Source organism: Leptopilina boulardi, unplaced genomic scaffold (genome assembly GCF_019393585.1).
Source record: "Leptopilina boulardi isolate dan_hultmark-lab unplaced genomic scaffold, ZJU_Lbou_2.1 LbouV2_325, whole genome shotgun sequence".
Lineage (NCBI taxonomy): Eukaryota > Metazoa > Arthropoda > Insecta > Hymenoptera > Figitidae > Leptopilina > Leptopilina boulardi.
The window spans coordinates 3,253,662-3,273,489 of record NW_026137891.1 but is presented as its reverse complement, the minus strand read 5'-3'; the positions used below and the strand labels follow the sequence as shown (position 1 = coordinate 3,273,489).

At 31.0% G+C, this 19,828-nt stretch overlaps 2 protein-coding genes across 3 annotated transcripts; both read right to left on the bottom strand.

The window, feature by feature from the left end:
- Window positions 1–1,395: 1,395 nt before the first annotated feature.
- On the bottom strand, window positions 1,396–3,130 carry LOC127284688 (protein G12-like). Its single transcript, XM_051310280.1, has 2 exons — window positions 2,905–3,130; window positions 1,396–2,738 (listed from the first exon to the last, which is right to left on the bottom strand). Exon 2 carries the CDS (start codon window positions 2,609–2,611, stop codon window positions 1,892–1,894), a length of 720 nt encoding a protein of 239 aa, XP_051166237.1. The 5' UTR covers window positions 2,612–2,738; window positions 2,905–3,130; the 3' UTR covers window positions 1,396–1,891.
- A 245-nt stretch (window positions 3,131–3,375) lies between these two features.
- On the bottom strand, window positions 3,376–8,970 carry LOC127284686 (uncharacterized). 2 transcript variants are annotated; one of them, XM_051310274.1, is made up of 2 exons: window positions 4,712–8,970; window positions 4,398–4,643 (listed from the first exon to the last, which is right to left on the bottom strand). In XM_051310274.1, the coding sequence occupies exons 1-2, from the start codon at window positions 8,968–8,970 to the stop codon at window positions 4,616–4,618; spliced, it is 4,287 nt and encodes a 1,428-aa protein (XP_051166231.1). In that variant the 3' UTR covers window positions 4,398–4,615. The 2 variants fall into 2 exon arrangements, with proteins under 2 accessions (XP_051166229.1, XP_051166231.1); XM_051310272.1 differs by having other exon boundaries at window positions 3,376–8,970.
- Window positions 8,971–19,828: the final 10,858 nt, after the last annotated feature.

The following is a 19,828-nucleotide window of genomic DNA, read 5'->3' as shown; positions in this document are numbered from 1 at the left end:
CGTTAGTAACATTAGTAATGTCAGTAACATTAGTAACGTTAGTAACGTTAATTTTTTCACCTGGGTTAGCCTCGTAACATAATCTCAATCTAAAAATTGTACTGAAAAAAATTTAATGATTCTAAATTCTAAATTTATTTGTTTCTAATCATTATACTTGACTATTATCAAATAAATATTTCCTTGCATCAAATAATTTTTGATTTAATTTAATTTTAATAGTTTCAATTACAGAAATTTATGGTTTAAGTACAGTTTATTTGATTGAAATAAAAATTACTTGATACAAATAAATATTTATTTGATAATTATTTGAACCAAATACATTTTTTTCAGAGATATAATTTGTATTATATTATATTTTTTTTTTTTGTTATATTTAAATAATGACAAAAAAAAATTTTGAAAAGTCAATTAAATAAACTCCTTGGGATAAAGTTTAAAAACCGGTAAAAAGTGTTGGGAAGAAAATTCTTGACAAGTTGTGAAACTTCTTAACGATAAGAAGACCCTTAGCAGAAGGGTAGTTTTTAAACTTGTTTTTTCAAAAAAAAAAAAAATAAATAAAAAAAACAAATAGCACTTAATCCCTCAAGTGGGGCAACGCATTATTTTGTTTTCCATAAAGAAGGAATTTGCTGGAAAATCGCTCAAGTGAGCCAACCGTGACGAGGAAGACATTTAGAAGTAGGTAGTAGAGTGATCCGCTTACAGGGTTTAAAAGTCAAGTGCCAAGAGCGCAATTCACTCCTTCCACTGAGGTCGAGAATAGAAGACTTTGCTATGAGAGGAGATGGGTCTGAAACCACTTCCCCCTCTATTTTTTTTCTTTATATTTCTAATATATATATATATATATATTCACTTGCTTCTTGTGGCTCTTCAATTCCACCTTTTAGGACACTATTTCATTGAATGTTCTTTTTTTTGCACCCCGTATAACATAAAAGTATCACATTCTATGAAAATGTTTCGACTGACTTTACGATGCAAATGTGTATCGTCAACCGGAAGAAATTCCTTCCATGAAATTTGTTATGGGGGGGATGAGGGGGGTAGGAACGAATTTTTTGGTCCATTGCCATAATCTTATTCGGTCATGGGAAAATGCGCAAGGCGAATTTTCCCATAATCGTAAATTTTGACAATCAAATTATTTTTTATTAATTGAAAATTTTATTGTTCAATTTCTAATTAAATTTTTAATTTTGCATTTCTAATTTTTATTTTTCTAATGCACCCAAAGAAATGATATATTTGTCTCAGAGAAATATTTATTTGATTTAAATAATTTTTATTTGATTCAAATAACTTTTTATTTAGAAAATTATATAGTCTATTTAATTCAATTATTTGGTCTCAAAAATTTATTTGATAAATAACCGATTATTTGCATCTAATAATTTTTTTTCAGTTTATTTTTTTACTTTTTTGAAAAATAGTTTGAGAACAATATTTCGAGGGAAAAAAAATCACTTTTGTAGTTTCACTTTTTTTTTTTTTGTCTGAATATTATTGAAAAATTCTAGTTTAGAATCGTTCTCTATAAACACAAGCCAAAATCCTAGACAATACCCCGAGTTGCTTGAACTCCTCGGATATTGAAGATGCCCAAAAGCAGTATGTACCAATTTCACTGTGTACAAAATGTCTAGCCTTACTCTCTGCATTATTAAATTCAGCCTTCCTTTCTTGCCATAAGCTCCACCATACGGGGGACAATAGCTTCCATCGTGTTTCTCTTTTCGAAATTTTATTAATTTTACACAATTACAATTGAAATATTCTCAAGCAATTTTATACCTATAAAAATGTTTTAAAAAATTTAGGTAAATTATATTTTCCAAAAAATATTTTATTGTATTTTTTATTTTTTTTTTTGTTTTTTTAATCAAGTGATGAGAAAATTATCAACATAAAGTTTTGTGGTGAGATAAGAATGAAGATGAGTAAGAAGTTCAATGGCAAAAATAATTTCAATATCAGCCTCTTTTGCCCAATGAAATAATCTTTGTAGTTCGCGACTTTCTTCAATTCCCCGACAAAGTTCATCAAATTCCTTGGACATTAGAAGTAAAATAAAATGTCGAAAACTTCTTGATTCAATGACTTTTGAACAAAGAAGTATGTGTAATTCTTGTATTTGTATTTTATTTAAAATTGCATTAATCATTGTTGTAAGACCACCATATGAATTATGATTATTTATTGTATTCTCATATGGTGGAATATTATTCCAAAATTCGTGTATCTCATCACGCCAATATTTGATTTTTAAGCCATTTTTTTGCAAAACACGATGAATTAATTGAATATTTGGTAATTTTTTGAATTCAATAATAATATAGGATTTCATGTCATTGATAAATGTTATTGTCTCATTAATTTGCTTATCGTACGATGCATAACTGTGAATTAGACGTTTAACGTCATCTAGTGGAATAAATGCGAGAATATCGTTTAAATCTTCTTCCAAGTTGCTATTGTCCTGATAGAGATATGTTTCGAGTTGTGATAAATTTGATTGTGATCCATTGCGAAAAATTGATAAACCAATTATGATGATAGAAATTGCTGTCGCTAGTCCCAATGCCACTATTGCTGCATTCATTTTCTTTTTTGGTAAGTAATCATAATTTTTTTTTTTGGTTGCTGTCAGAATTTTTTAATTCTCAAATTTTGTTCATTTTTAGAAAATTAGTTTTTTTCGTAATTTTCTTTTCAATCATTTCTGAAATCTAAGGGAAAATATTAGAAATAGCTAATTTGGAATTTTTAATCTACAAATTAGCAAAATTAATAATTTTTTATGAATTAATTTAAGAATTTTTGTTTAAAATTTTATAATTCAAAATTTTTTATTTTGCCATAGTTAAAATTTCCAATAATTTTATTTCTACTTACGAGAAACATTTTTCCAAATGTAATTCAATAAACATTGGTTATAATTTTGAAATAACTTTTAGGTTACATTTGTCTCTTGCATTTTGATGAAAATTTTTGTTATTGCAACTTTTAAATTTATTAAATGAAATGTATAAAATTATTCATAGTTTTGTAGTTTCCAAAAATGATTTCTTCTCAATGCTAGAATAAATTACAAGAAATTTCTGAATTCCATTTTCTGTCAAAATAAAAATTTTCAACTGTTTGAAGTTAACACATAAAGGAAAAAATCGATTAATTTCAATTAATATTTATTACTATTTATTATTTAGAATTTTTAAAAATTATTTTATTGAGTAGCAAAATTTAAATTATTTTTATTAACTAAAAAGTAGGGAAAATATTTTTCAAAAGTTGAATAACTTTTTGAATTATAAAAAACATAAATAAAATCAATTAATGACATAAAAATTAATAAATTTATGCAACTTAATTTTAAATAAATTTATTTAAATAACAAAATATACACAGCGATGAAATGAGTACATCATTCTAATGAGTATATATATATATATATATAAAAGAAAATGAGGGGAGAAAAACAGAATATAAAATATTACAATTTTTTGATTAAATTAAATTCGATGGTCTTGGTGGAAATTTGATACCAAAAAAATCGGACAAAAGTTGAAAAATATTATTAATATCAACGCCCATTGTTTCTAATTTTGTTAATACTCTTTCGACTTCACCAATTTTCGCTAAAGCGTTAATAAGATTTTGTAATTCATTTGATCGTAGTCGCTCGACAAATTCAACGAATACTGGAGAGTCTTTGAGTTTCTTTTCATAAAGTGCATTAAGTTCTTTAACAGGTAAAACAGCTTTAATATCCTTAATCAATCCATTAATACCACCACTTATTTTCTCCTCTGAATTAAAATTAAATTTCATCTCTAATTTTTCCATGCCAATAATTTTATGAACAACTTTCATCCACTTATAAACATCTAATCCAATATTATTTAGATATTCTAAGAATTGTTTCATTTCCTGTGTGGCTTCAACATTACGTATTAAAGTATGAAAATCATTTGATCTCATGTATTTAATAACTTTTTTGAAATCTCTATCAATAAGAGCATAATTAATGACAATTTTTGCGATTTTCTTATTTGGCACAAGTTTCACAAAGTCATTTAAATCTTTCATTAGGGCATCATTGACAAAAATTGTTGATTTTGGTCGTGATGGTAATTTAATTCCAAGAAGTTGACTAATTGCCTTGAGAATTGCGTTGACATCAACACCTTTTTCTTCCACTTTGGTCATCAAATCATTGAGTCTCTCATTAATCATGAGAGTGTCAACCATTATTTGAAATTCAGGGGTCTGAATTTGTTTCAATAGATCCTTTAATGCTTCGGATTTTTCTAATTTATGATTATAGAGTTTTTTAATTTTTTCCACGGGTAGAACTGATAATATATCCTTGATGAATCCAGGTAGTCCTCCAATAATGTCGAGAAAATTAAAAATTGATGTATTTGGTTTAATTGGATCAAGACTCCAAATTGCGTGTAATTTATTGAGAAATGTATAGACATCCAATCCAGATTTATGAAGATATTGCAAAAATGCAGGAACTCCATTAATATTTTCAATATCAGTTACCAGGGCTCCAATATAATCGGATTGAAGATATTCTAAAAAGATTTGGAAGTCCTTGTCAACAGCCACGTACTCCAGAGCAACTTCTAAAACATCATTCATTGGTATTAAATCCATTAAATCATTTAAATCATCATTGAGATTTCCTTCATACCTGATAAACATTGGAGACTTATATTGTGTTCCTGGAAAATGAATTCCAAGGATTTCAGTGATGAGCTGAAGAATTGCCTTGACGTCCACGCCTTTTGATTGTGCTTTATTGATTAATTCCTGGAGTTTTGGATTTGCCCAAACGGTGTTGATGATTTTTTGAAATTCAGGGGAGCTGATTTTTTTAATCAAAGCTGCAAATTCGGTGGATGTTTCTAATTTTTTTTTGTAAAGAGTCTGGATTTTGTCTAGTGGTAAAATTGCCTTGACATCCTCGATCAATCCCGGAAGTCCTCCGGTTATTCTGAATGTTATGTATTCCGAGTCTTCGAATTCAAAAGGGGTCATGTGATCCAAACCCAAAAAATCGTGGAGCTGATTTAAAAGAGTATAAACGTCTAATCCAGCATCACTTAGGTATTTGATGAATAATTTCACATCCTTGATGGCTTCGATTTCGAGAACTAGATTCTTGAAATCATTAGAGAGCATATATTCCACAGCTTCCTGGAAGTCGGCATCTGCTGTTAAGTACTCCATGACCAATGCTTCGATTTCCTTTTGTGGAACTAGAGCCAAAAATTCTTTGAGATCATCATTTAATCCCATTGTGATTGCTCTTGAAGACGGAAACTTAATACCGAGGATTTCGGTAATCAACTTCAAAATTGCCTTGACATCAACTCCCTTGGCTTGTGCTTTATTAACCAATTCCTGGAGTCTTGGATTAGCCCAAACGGTATCGACGATCTTTTGAAATTCAGGTGAGCTGATTTTTTTAATCAAAGCTGCAAATTCGGCGGATGTTGCCAATTTCTTTTTATAAAGTGCCTCGATTTTATCAACTGGTAAGAGGGCCTTGACATCTTCAATTAATCCAGGAAGTCCTCCGGTTATTCTGAATGTTATGTATTCCAAGTCTTCGAATTCAAAAGGGGTCATGTGATCCAAACCCAAAAAATCGTGGAGTTGATTCAAAAGAGTGTAAACGTCTAATCCAGCATCATTTAGGTACTTGATGAATAATTTCACGTCCTTGATGGCTTCGATTTCGAGAACTAGATTCTTAAAATCATTAGAGAGCACATATTCCAAAACTTCCTGAAAATCGGCATCGGATGTTAAATATTCCATGACCAATGCTTCGATTTCTTTTTGTGGAACTAGAGCCAAAAATTCCTTAAGATCATCATTTAATCCCATTGTAACTGATCGTGAAGACGGAAAATGAATCCCAAGAATTTCGGTAATCAATTTAAGAATGGCTTTGACATCCACTCCCTTGGCTTGTGCTTTGTTGATCAATTCCTGTAGTCTTGGATTAGCCCAAACAGTGTCAACGATCTTTTGAAATTCAGTGGAACTGATTTTTTTAATTAAAGCTGCAAATTCAGGAGATGTTTCCAATTTCTTTTTGTAAAGTGCTTCGATTTTATCGACTGGTAAGAGGGCCTTGACATCCTCGATTAATCCCGGAAGTCCTCCAGTGATTTTATAGGCTCCGTAAACAACAATTGATGGAGTAATATGATCTAAACCCAAGAAATCATGGAACTGATTCAAAAGAGTGTAAACGTCTAATCCAACATCATTTAGGTATTTGATGAACAATTTCACGTCTTTGATGGCTTCGATTTCGAGAACTAGATTCTTGAAATCATTAGAGAGCACATATTCCAAAACTTCCTGAAAATCGGCATCGGATGATAAATATTCCATGACCAATGCTTCGATTTCTTTTTGTGGAACAAGAGCTAAAAATTCTTTGAGATCGTCATTTAATCCCATTGTGATTGATCGTGATGACGGAAAATGAATCCCAAGAATTTCGGTAATCAATTTAAGAATGGCTTTGACATCAACGCCCTTGTCTTGTGCTTTATTGATTAATTCCTGAAGTCTTGGATTAGCCCAAACGGTGTCGACAATCTTTTGAAATTCAGGGGAGCTGATTTTTTTAATAAGTGCTGCAAATTCTGGAGATGTTTCCAATTTCTTTTTGTAGAGAGCCTCAACTTTGTCCAGTGGTAAAATTGCCTTTACATCCTCGATCAATCCCGGAAGTCCTCCGGTTATTCTAAAGCTCACGTAATCTAATTCACTAAATTCAAAAGGAGTAATGTGATCCAAACCCAAAAAATCATGGAGCTGATTCAAAAGAGTATAAACGTCCAAGCCGGCATCACTTAGGTATTTAATGAACAATTTCACGTCCTTGATGGCTTCGATTTCTAGAACAAGATTTTTAAAATCATTAGAGAGCATATATTCCACAGCTTCCTGGAAGTCGGCGTCAGATGTCAGATATTCCATAACTAAAGCCTCGATCTCCTTTTGTGGAACTAGTGCCAAAAATTCTTTGAGATCATCATTTAATCCCATTGTGATTGCTCGTGATGATGGAAACTTTATTCCAAGAATTTCGGTAATCAATTTCAAAATTGCCTTGACATCAACTCCCTTGGCTTGTGCTTTATTTATTAATTCCTGGAGTTTTGGATTAGTCCAAACAAGATCGACAATTTTTTGAAAATCAGGGGAACCTAATTTTTTAATCAAAGCTGCAAATTCAGATGATGTATCCAATTTCTTTTTGTAAAGTTCCTGAATTTTATCTAATGGTAAAATTGCCTTGACATCCTCGATTAATCCTTTGAGTCCTCCTGTAATTTTGTAAACCTGATATAAAGTCTCATAGGAGTCATCAAATTCCATTGGAGTAATATGATCCAAACCCAAAAAATCGTGGAGTTGATTCAAAAGAGTGTAAACGTCCAAGCCAGCATCACTTAGGTACTTGATGAACAATTTCACGTCCTTGATGGCTTCGATTTCGAGAACAAGATTCTTAAAATCATTCGAGAGTAAATATTCTAAAGTCTCCTGAAAATCAGCATCGGATGCTAAATATTCCATAACTAATTCCTCAATTTCTTTTTTTGGTACAAGTGACAAAAATTCTTGAAGATCATCATTTAATCCCATTGTTATTGAACGTGTATGACGACTTGATGGGAATTTAATTCCAAGAATATCAGTGAGCAATTGAAGAATAGCCTTGACATCAACACCTTTAGCTTCAGCGCGATTAATTAATTTTATGAATTTTTCATTTGCCCATACAATATCAATTATTTTTTGTGATTTCTCTGATTTTAATTGTTCAACAAGCGAACGAAATGCTTGTGATGTTTTTAATTTTTCCTCATAGAGTTCTTGAATATCATGAATTGGTAGAATTGCTTTGATATCTTCAATTAAACCCGGAAGTCCACCGGTGATACGTAATAAACCATAATTATGTGAAAATGGAACATAATGATCGATTCCAAGGAAATCGTGAAGAATTTTAAGACCATTGTAAACATCTAATCCAACGTTATTTAAATATTGAATAAACATTCTCACCTCGGGTATTGCTTCAATGTCTAAAACTAAACTTCTAAATTCATTCGAAAGAATATAATCCATTGTTACTTGAAAATCATGATCAGTTGCTAAATATTCAAGAACTAGATCTTGAATTTTTTGCTTTGGAATCAAGGCAAGAAAATCGTCAATATCTTGTTGCATTCCTAAATTAGTAAAACGAGTTAATCCTGGGAATTTAATTCCAAGAATTTTTGTAACAAGATCAAGAATAGCTTTGACATCAACACCTTTGGCTTTTGCTTTGTTTATTAAATCTTGAACTTTTGGATTTTTAAAAACTGTATTCACTGTATTTTGAAATTCAGACGATTTAATGTGTTTTATTAAATCGGCAAATTCTTTGGATGATTTAAGTTTTTCTTGATAAAGTGCTTCGATTTTTTCAAGTGGTAAAATAGCTTCGATGTCTTTAATTAATCCTGGTAATCCACCGGTGATTTTTCTCTCAATTTGTTGTGTTATTGGTACATAATGTTCAAGACCCAAAAAATCGTGAAGTTGATTTAAAAGATTGTAAACATCAAGTCCAGAATCGTGAAGATATTTAAGAAATACCTTGACATCTTGCATTGCTTCAATTTCCAATACTAATGATGTAAATTCCTTTGAGACGAGATATTCCAATGTTTCTTGAAAATCAGCATCGTTTGATAAATATTCGAGGACAATTTCTTGAATTTCTTGAACAGGTACCAATGCCAAAAAGTCTTTTAAATCTTTTTCTAATCCGCTTGATAATAATGATGATGATGATTCATTGTCGATTGGTACACTGTGGACCCTTAAGGTCCCAGCTGTCGCCAGGAACAGCACGAGTGCCAACTTCATCTGCAATTTTTAATCACTTTAAACTTTTATTTCATTTTAAAATTTTGACAAGTTAAACAAAAATTTTTTTTTCTAAAGTAGAATTAAGAAATCGGAGTAAAAGAAGTAAAAATGTAAAATTCGAAAAATTAGTCAGTTTATATAATCTTTATAATTAACTTTAGAAGAAAATTAAAAAGCCACTGATTTTAATTTTTGGAGATAAAAAAAAAAATAAAAATTAATTTAGTACTCACTGTGAAAAGAGACGTTGCTACTAATTGAATTCCGTTTATCGGTGATTTATATACGAAAATTTTGTGACATTGTCATCAGATACGATAGATCATTGATCTCACTTAATCGATAAGATTAAAATTATATATTTTCAATGTGTTTAAAAGAAAAAAAAAAAATTGCTACTCTAACTTTTATTTTATGCAATATATTCACGTGAAGATAAAAATTACTATTATCTGCTATTGATAAAAAAAATAACGATCAACGCTGATTTTATAAGTTAAATTCATCATTTTATAAAAATCAGTAATTAAAATTAAATAAATAAAAATATTTAAAATGTTTTATAATTTATATTTATTCAATTTTTTGTTTCAGGAACTTGGATGCTGCTATCTGTAAGTCTTTTATAGTCTTTTTTATGATCATAATTTTGATTTGTGATAAAATATAATTTAATTGAATTTGTTTGAAACTTAAAAGGAACTGATTTTCGGTTATATATAGGAAAAAATGTGATAATAATTGCATTTTACTAGATAGGAGAATGATTTTTTTTTCTCTCTTTTTTTGGGGAGATAAATTTCTCGCTTGGCTACTATTGCAGACTATCGAATCGGATTTTGGTCTTGAGGGTTTGGGGACAATAAGACACTTGTAACAAATCCTTCGCGAGTAATCGAGGTTACACTATGGGCAAGGTTTTACTCAGGAACACTTAACTCTATTGCGATTGGATTTTCTAGGATCCCCGCTCTCGTTTCTCTCTCACTCTCTCCTTCCATGATGGTGGCTTTCTTATACGCGGAAACCTTATTACAAGCGACGATAAAATACCTCGGGGAACGGAGAAACATCGGTCCGTTCAGCTGGTGAAACTCGCCTTATCGCTGCTACTGATACAAATCGAGAATGGGACTCCAATGAAGTCAGAGAGTTAAAAAAAAAAAAAAAAAATAGGTGAGAGAGAGCGAGAAAAAAAAAACGCTGAAAGAATCTGAGAAAGTAAAGTAAAAAAAAAAAAGATAAAAGTGAAGTGAAAAAAAATGGGGGGAAGTTTCCTCGAATGCTTAACAATGACAGCAAGCAAAAGAAAGAGAGAAAAACTCCGATAAAACAAGTCAAACAACAATTGAGACAGTTTTTCTCGATAATAGAATTTCCGGTGGGAGGTTTTCTTTTTCCTCCCTAAAGAAAACAAATATTTTATTTTTTAATATGAAGGAGAAATTACATTTTTTTTCGATGGTTATTATCTGGGGTTTTTTTATTTTCGAGTGACATGTCTGAGTGAAACTTACTTTTACTACTGATTTTAAAAATAGAAGAAATCGAAAGTGTTTCGTCTTACCTAAACTGGCTTTAACTACTGATTTCCATTTTTATAGGAATTCGTAAAAATTCTAAGTTCTGCCTTACCGAAACAGTCTATTACTACTTATATACCAAAAATCGCGTCTGACTGTAACTAACTGATACTACTGATAAAAAATTAAACCGTTCTGTCGCTTTAAAATTAACCTCTACTGTTACAATAAAATTACACCGAAAAAAAAATCCTCTTGTTTCAAGAGGATTTCTCTTATTTCAATGCATATTTTCCTCTAGTATATGCTGCAAAAGGATGTCCTCTAGGTTTAAGAGGATTGTCCTCTATGTAAAATTATTCCTCTTAATTTAAGAGGATACTCTTATTTTAAGAGGAAAATATCATCTTAAAAAGAACTCTGAAATAATAAAAATGCAATCATCTAATTTGTATGTCATAGATATAATCTATAAAATTAAAAGGAATAAAATTTGTTATTCCATGATGTAAGTTGCATCTCTATCAAGATATTTAAAAGATTATTATCCATTTTGGTTTATTCCCCTTTTTTCACACAGAAACTAAAACTTTTTCACGTATGATATGCGATTTATGACGCGACGTAAATGATAGGACGCAATCATCTTTGCGCATGAGCGACTTTCTATGGGAAATCCTCTTAGAATTTAGAGGAATATTCTTAAACATAGAAGATTATTCTAAATTCTAAGAGTATTATTTTTATTTTAAAAAGATTATTCTGAATATAAGAGGAATATGCTCTAGAATAGTCCTTTTGTTTCGATCCTCTTGAAATTAGAGGAAAATATTCTCATTTAAAGAGTAATACTCTTGTTTTAAGAATAAAATTCATAAGCATTCTGTAAGAGGAATTTTTCTCTGAATACAAAAATATTTTTTTTTCGGTGTACAAACAGAAAATTGTCTTTATGAAAATTTATATAATTTTCCACTTTTGTCTGACTAAAGCAAACATTTATTACTTATACTAATAATAATAATAATAATAATAATAATAATAATAATAATAATAATAATAATAAATATAAATAATAATATAATTTATTCTAATAAAAAAATTGGAAGGAAAAAATTTTTAAAAAAAGTGTAAAAGGATATAAAAAAAATATTAATAGGGAGTTTCATATAAAAAAAAAATTGCTTTGAACGGCCCCTTTTTTGTTGACGTCTTTCGCCTTTAAGTTCGGCCTCGAACCAATTACCATTCTCTCTATGTGACCCTGGTGTCGTGTTTCTAGCTGAAACGTCGCGTTCTACTCATGTGGCTGGCATTAGCCAAGTCACCCTATGGCCAGTAGAACCCCCAAAGCATACCACCTACGCACCTTGTAACGTGGCCATTGCACAAACAGTGAGCCACTCTGTGTTTGGCGACCGGCCGGATGTACGAGGGTTGCCGACCACATCACTCGTCCTCCAAACAGGATACCTCGACGTTGAAATATAAGCAACCTCTCTCTCTCTCTCTCTCTCTCTTCTCGGATCGCTACTTTCCCCGTTGTTGGCATGCTTCACGTAATTTTCATCACACGAAACAAACTTTCTTTGTTTAACTTTCTAAACCCCCCCCCCCATATATATATAGTATATAATTTTGTATTGCGAGAAATTCATTAACAAACTATTCATCGATATTGAAGTTTTTGTTCTATTTTCTTAATGAAATACAGTGATACCTCGATAAGTGAGATGGCTTATAAAAATTTGGAAACGGATATATTTATCCAGTGAACAAGTGGAATTGTTTTGATAAGAAGTTGTGAATATTTTCAGTAAAGAAGTTGTTTCGAATTCCATTTAAAAAGGTTTGACTGTATTTCGAAAAAGTATACATTTTTTATTCATGTCTTTTTAAAAAAGGTTTTGTTATTTTTGATATATTTTTTTTTGATTCTTGGGATTCTTGTAAATATTTTTCGTACTAAAAATGTTTTTCGTAAGGTCACAATTACAGAGGTTTGACTGTATATTTTTGACAACTAACTCTTTTATACGGTTTTTAAAATTACAGAAGATTTATGAATATTTTAGAAACTAAATTGTAGGAAACATGTAAATTTCTAAACCGTATAGGGATTCTTTTCAAAGTGTCTTACTTTCATAGGATCGACTGTATTTAAAAAGGGGAATATATTCGGTTCTTAAGCTAAAAGTTTTGTTATTTTTAAAACAAATATTTTTGATACAATTTTTCTAGTAATTTTGTAATTATTTTCCTTATTAGGAATTTTTCTTGTAAAATACCACTTAAACAGGTTTGACTGTATATTTTTGAAAAACTATCTCTCTTATTCGGTTTTTAAAATTACAAAAGATTTCTGAATATTTTTCATACAAAATTGTGGGAATCTTGTTAATATTTGCAATAGTAGGAATGTTTGTTAAAATATCTTACTTTAACAAGTTTGAATGTATACACTTGGAAAACTATCTTTTATATTCGGTTTTTATTTACAGAAGATTTTTGAACATTTTTGATACAAAATTGTAGGAAAAATGACAATTTTTTCAATCGTAGGGATTTTTTTTAAGTTCCCATTTAAACAGGTTCGACTGTACACATTTGAAAAGAGTATTTTCAATTATCCGATTCTTATAAAAGGTTTCGTTATTTTTAAAACGAATATTTTTGAAACAATTTCTGTGTAAATCATGTAAATATTTTCATTATTAGGAATTTTTCTTGTTAGGTCCCACTTAAACAGGTTTTAGTGTATATTTTTAAAAAACTATCTCTCTTATTCGGTTTAAATTTACAAAAGATTTCTGAATATATTTTTAATATGCAAATATGAGAATCTTGTTAATATTTTAAATAATATAAATATTTCCTAAAATGTCTCACTTTAACAGGTTGCACTGTATAGACTTGAAAGGAGCATCTGAATAGTTCGGTTTTTAAATTGACAAAGAGAATATTTAGAAAATATTCTCTTCTTAAAGACAATATTCTAGATACTATTTTTGTAGGAATCTCGTAAATTTTTTCATTAATAGGAATTTTTCTTGTAAGATCCCACTTAAACAGGTTTGACTGTATATTTTTGAAAAACTATATCTCTTATTCGGTTTTTAAACAGAAGATTTCTGAATATTTTTTTGATACAAAATTTTAGGAATCTTGTTAATATTTTTCGTAATAATTTTCTTCCTAAGGTCTCACTTACACACGTTTAATTGTATATACTAAAAAATATCTCAATTATCCGCTTCTTAAATTTACAAAAGGTTTTCATATTTATATTTTTGAATACAGTATTTTTGATACAATATTTTTGATACAATTTTATTGTAAATCTTATAAATATTTTCAATAGGAGTAATTTACGTTTCACTTTAACAGGTTTGACTGTATACACATTTCGTGAATGTATCTCATATTATCGTAATTATTAAAATTGACTTTTATTTCTATGAAAATGTTTCAATTATATTTATTTTTCTAATGTCAAAAAAAAGAAAATTGGATCACGGTCTATCTTATCGTTGGTTTATGAGGAAACTTTACAAGATGCAATCAAGATTAATGTCGATAACACAATTCGTTGTTTTGAAAAGCTTGTATTTCAGTAATGTTTTACTAACAGTAAACAGCTGTTAAGGTTCTTAAACGGCTTTTTCAACGCCCGTTTAACGATATAAAGCGTAAGCCGTTGGCGCTCTTTCGCGAGTTGGTACTTCTGGTTTCACTAGTGAAAATCCTTCGAGCCCATTACCAATAACGACAAGTCCGATACGTTAGGTCGTTACCACCATGTGCTACTGTAATATCCCCCGAGCGCAAAAGTTTGTCCACTTTTCGAAGAAAAATAATTTTATATATATATATGATTCTGAAAGTAATTTTCGGACACAGACAAAACTTGAAGTAAGAAAAAAAGGGAGTCCTTGGAAATTTTATGTCATTATTGCAATCACAAGAAAATGAAAAGTCAAAAAAATATTTATCCCCCACTTTTGGTTTCGTGTAAAACAAATATCGTTTTTTTTTATATTGTTCCCAATGATAAAATCTTGTATTTTTTAAAAATTTCCAATTTCTATTTTTTTGGCAAATTTTTTGATTGATTGTTTTGATTTTTATCGATATAGAACACTTAGCCTGATGAGATATTCGAGTTGTGCTAATTTTAATTTGTAATATTGATAACGAAAAAATAGATTTTTTTTAAAAATAGAATCCAATTAAAATTTGTTTAATTTTGTAGTCAAATATAAAAAAATAAGGAAATTTTTCTAAATTAAAAATTGTGATATTCTTCAGCTATGAGATACAAAGTGTTATTATTATTGTTTATTTTTCTTCATATATTCATGGTACACTTTAGTTTTAGAGAGATAGAAGAAAGCCACTTGATGTTACCTTGGAGAATGGGGAAAGGGGGTGGGGGTTAGATGAGATAAGAAAATGTCGAAAGAAATAAACAAGAAACGTTGCTTTTAAGAAACCTTATAAGATATTAAATGAATAAAAGCTTCAAGTTAAATTTAAAAGGCAATGTTAATGTTAATCGTTTTTTTCTTCTTCTTCTTCTTCTTTTTCTTTTTTGCGCTTGGTAAGAAACACCATCACCAGTGGAGGTAACATCATTTAGAATTCATATTACCCTTTTCCTTTGTCGTTGAAACCTCATCGCCTCCAGCGTCTCTTTCTCGCCATCTTGCCGCTTGCTGCAGCAAGAGAGTGGTGGAGATACCGTGAAATTGCGTTAAGCCTTTTCTAAGAGCGCGCCCGTTCTTAGGCTGTATTCCATATTGAGTGGAAAAGTTAAAGAGTGAAAGAGACAGGGATCCGTGTGATTCCAAGTGAGAAATTTCACACTCAGAAGCTCAATTTCTTCAACAATTCATATATTTATTTTTTTCTGGCAAATATATATATTTTTATTTTTTATTCTTATAAATTTTCTAAATCCGAAAGATTGTGTGAATCCATACAAAAACGCGATTGCAAAACGAAAAGTAGAAAAGTAATATAATGACAGGTTAATTACCTCCTGCCGCCGTCAGATGGCAGAAGCATGCGGGGAGCACAAAGTTGCTCTCTTCTTGCCAAAGAATTTCAGGTACCGTTCGACACTCTTAATTCATAAATAAAAAAACGAAACAAAATAATTTCAATGTTAATAAATTTATATGAACACAATTGGTTTATTTAATTTCGATTTTTGTTCAAATGTATAAGAGACAAGTGTGTATCTCTATCTGTTATTTCGTGTTTTTTTTTCTCCTAAGTCGCGACGGAAGATTCTTTTATACTTTTTCTTTCAAAAGTTAGCGCCACCTGGTCGAACATCGTCGTTTCTTATTTATTGAGCGGCGAGCGAAGCCATTTCGAACACGTGGCACCCTTTGTTTTCCCGTTCAATCGACGGAACTTTCGCCGAGTTCCGGATAACGAAGACCAAAAAACGAGACAAGTCTAAACACTGCCAGGGTGGGAGGTAAAAGTAATCTTAAGATCACTGACATTGGAACAAGAAAAATAATTATTTTAGAAATTTTGTGATTTTCACAATAAGAGAATGAAAAAAAAATGAATGAATAATGAAGTCGAAGATAATTGGCAGAAGTAGCATTTCTCTCGATCTGAATTGATGTATTGAAAGGAAAGTTTCTTCAGACAAGGGGCTTCATCAAAGAAGACTTGAAGTCCCCTGTGTTTCCTTTGATGCTTCGATTCACTGGCTGCCTGTGTGTGTGTATGTAGTTCGCGAAGAGGACTCCGAATCGCACCCGAAGTTAGGTATAGAATTTAAAATCACTAGGGAATTTTGCCAAGGAACTTTCGTCTGACCATGATTCGATAGACGAAAATTTTCCAACTCTCTCGTGTGTGTCAGTTTCCATAAAGAAGATCATATTCAATTAATATGATCCTCGTGATAATTTACCATTAAATTCTATTTGTTAAATAAAATAAAAATTTAATTATAAGAGATTAGAATATTGTCTTTGGATGAGAAACTTGGGAATTGCGAATATATATATGTTGAGAAGATGAGACAATCCTTTCTGAGGAACAAGATAATCGATGTGTGTCCTCCACTTGTGTATATATATGGTGAGAGAGAGAGGAGCCCCCCATGTAACGCTCCGATAACGAGCAAACTTTCAGCTCAGGGCCACTCGAGCAAAGTAATTATGCTCGTATTCCACGTCGAGTTACAATTAATTAATGTCAACTGCGACTAAAGCTTTAACCCGAAGCCCAAAGGATCCTCGAAAAGCAACCCCCTTTTGTTAGGACTACATATGTGTTTTTCCACTATGCGTATAAGGTATTAAACGTCTGGGAAGGAGATTGTGCTCTCAACCGAAAAAGGAACGTCACAAGAAATCATCTTTAATCCTTTAAGTTTCGTTCTATTTACTGTAATTGAGTTTATGGTCAATTATTATTATTTTCCCTGCTGTAAATGAGTCATATATTTGGTTAATCCCACCGCTGTCGCTTTATAGGATTTTTTGTTGTTTTCATTTCCTTAATCCCACCGCTGCCAGTATTCGATTTTTGTTGTTGTTTCCATTTCTTTAGTCCCACCGCTGTCATTTTGTACGATTTGTTGTTGTATTAATTTCTTAAGTCCCACCGCTGTCACTTTTTACGATTTTCTGGCGTTTTAATTCCTTTAGTCCCACCGCTGTCACTTAATTCAATTTTTTATCGTCGCAATTATTTAAATTATTATTTCTTAAGTCCCACCGTTGTCACCTTATAAGATTTTCTTTTATTCTAATTTCTTTAATCCCACCGCTGTCACCTTATACGATTTTCTGTTGTTTTTATTTCTGTAGTCTCATTGCTGTCACTTTGTACGATTTTCTGTTGTATTAATTTCTTAAGTCCCACCGCTGTCACTTTTTACGATTTTCTGGCGTTTTAATTCCTTTAGTCCCACCGCTGTCACTTAATTCAATTTTTTATCGTCGCAATTATTTAAATTATTATTTCTTAAGTCCCACCGTTGTCACCTTATAAGATTTTCTTTTATTCTAATTTCTTTAATCCCACCGCTGTCACCTTATACGATTTTCTGTTGTTTTTATTTCTGTAGTCTCATTGCTGTCACTTTGTACGATTTTCTGTTGTATTAATTTCTTTAGTCCCACCGCTGTCACCTTATACGATTTTCTGTTGTTTTTATTTCTGTAGTCCCACCACTGTCATTTTGTACGATTTTTTGTTGTTTTCATCTCCTTAATCCTACCGCAATCACTTAATTCAATTTTTTGTCGTCGCAATTATTCAAAATCCAGATAAATATTCCCTTGAGCCTATTAAATTCCATCGGTATTTCCAAAACAATACAAAAAAGATGAAAATCTCCCAAAGATTGATGAACATAAACTAAACATATTGTCCATAATGTTTTAAGAGAAAGATCTAAAGAAGAGGTATAATACTTTGATATATCAGGGGCCATAAATGTGATGTGGTTAAAAAGAAGAGAAAACGGCCTTCGAATGGCCGAGAGAGAAAGAGAGAGAAGCCAGGAAGTGAGAAAGATGAAGGAAAAAGAGAAAGCCTCCCGGCATGAGGCTGCGAATATATAGGAGTGCAAAAGGAGAATATAAGGGGGGTGGGTGTTTCCTAATCAGCTTACTTCCGTAGCTCACGCCTTTTGTGCTCGAAGCTTCGTTCTCGGATTAAACCATTGTCGGTGTGCCGGTTATTATATCACAGAGAAATGCGAACGAGCAACCGTTGGATAAAGTACACAACAATAACATGTGGTTCCATGCAGATAAACTCCATTCTGATACAATGGCTCGCAAAATGGAGTGTTGGTCCGAGCTTTGTAATGACGTGGCAATGATCGTCCTTGGACTTTATTACCACAGAACGACATTTATTCTCATATATATATAAATTGTATTCCTTCAATTTCTCAACTAAATTTTGTGGAAAATGAATTTGGTATCAGATACAATTGATATGTCTTTTTTTCCAAACTGCGACAATGCAATGGAAAGGATCATAAACTTGTCAGATGGTTATATTCTTTGTCGTAAAGCAACTTTAGATTTCACGAGGGTACATTTTCTTTTTCCAGTTTATTATGTCCTTCCATCTCTGCCCAATCTCGTTTACGATATCTACACCATAAGGCGATTGAAAGACCTATCGTTTCAAACACCTTTTACTCAAAGGGGCTTGTGTGTGTCTATATGATCGCCTTTCTCATTTCTTTTGCACTTCCTCTTCTTCTTTTGCGTGCTGCACTTTTTTTCCATATAGTCTCTTCCATTTTGTCATACGCTTTTCATTTCACTTAAATTTTATTCATTTCTCTACTTTCATCCAATGGGAAACGTACATGTTGAGTTTAAGTTTACGAGACCCCGCGGATCTTCTCGTCTCTCTCTCTCTCTCTCTCTCTCTCTCTCTCTCTCTCTCTCTCTCTGATATTCTTCTTCAACGTAGGTTGGCAGATCCGCAGAAACTCATGGGAGCGAATCTCTTGTATCGTTGACTACCTCCATATACAGCCTCCTATATATACATTTATCCTATCTGTATTGCCACTTTCTATATACTATATATTTTCTCTTCTTTCCTGTAACCGAAACTCCGTGATCAGAATAACGGCAAAGTGAGATCTTAATCCTACGCGAAGACGTGCCAACGCGTTTTTCATTCAGAGCACATGGGAGCCTCGTGACGAGCTGGAGCTGCAGAAATTCACGTGCTTCATTGGAAAAGATTCTTTATAGCTTATATGTCTCGTAAGGATTAGATACGAGAACTGAACACACAACTAGTTTCTCAGAAAATTGAACTTTTCGATAAAGAATATAAGCTTATATTTATATATATATATATATATATATATATATATATATAAACCCCTCGAAACATGATACTAAAAAATTATATAATGGAAACTCATCAGAATGATGTAAATATTATCTGAAAATCGATAAGAAAATAATTTAAAATATTTCATTTGCTACAGGATACTTTAGATAATTTCAAATACACAAAGATAATTTAGGATATTACAAAAAATTTCAAGATGATATACAGTATTTCAAAGTACTTTAGGATACTTTAGGATACTTCAGGATACTTCAAAATACTTTAAATACTACTACTAAGATAATTTCAAATACTTCAAGAATAATTAGGATATTACAAAATATTTCAAGATAATTCACAGAACTTCAAAGTACTTCAGGTTACTTAAAATAATTCAAAATACTTCAGATAAATCTAAATACTTCAAGATAAATCAAGGTATTTCAAAACGATTCTCAGTACTTTAAAGCATTTCAGGATGCCTC

What these genes read in the sequence shown, in the direction of transcription:
- LOC127284688 (XM_051310280.1), bottom strand. Translation starts at nt 2,611, where the DNA reads ATGAATGCAGCAATAGTGGCATTGGGACTAGCGACAGCAATTTCTATC.
- LOC127284686 (XM_051310272.1), bottom strand. Translation starts at nt 8,970, where the DNA reads ATGAAGTTGGCACTCGTGCTGTTCCTGGCGACAGCTGGGACCTTAAGG.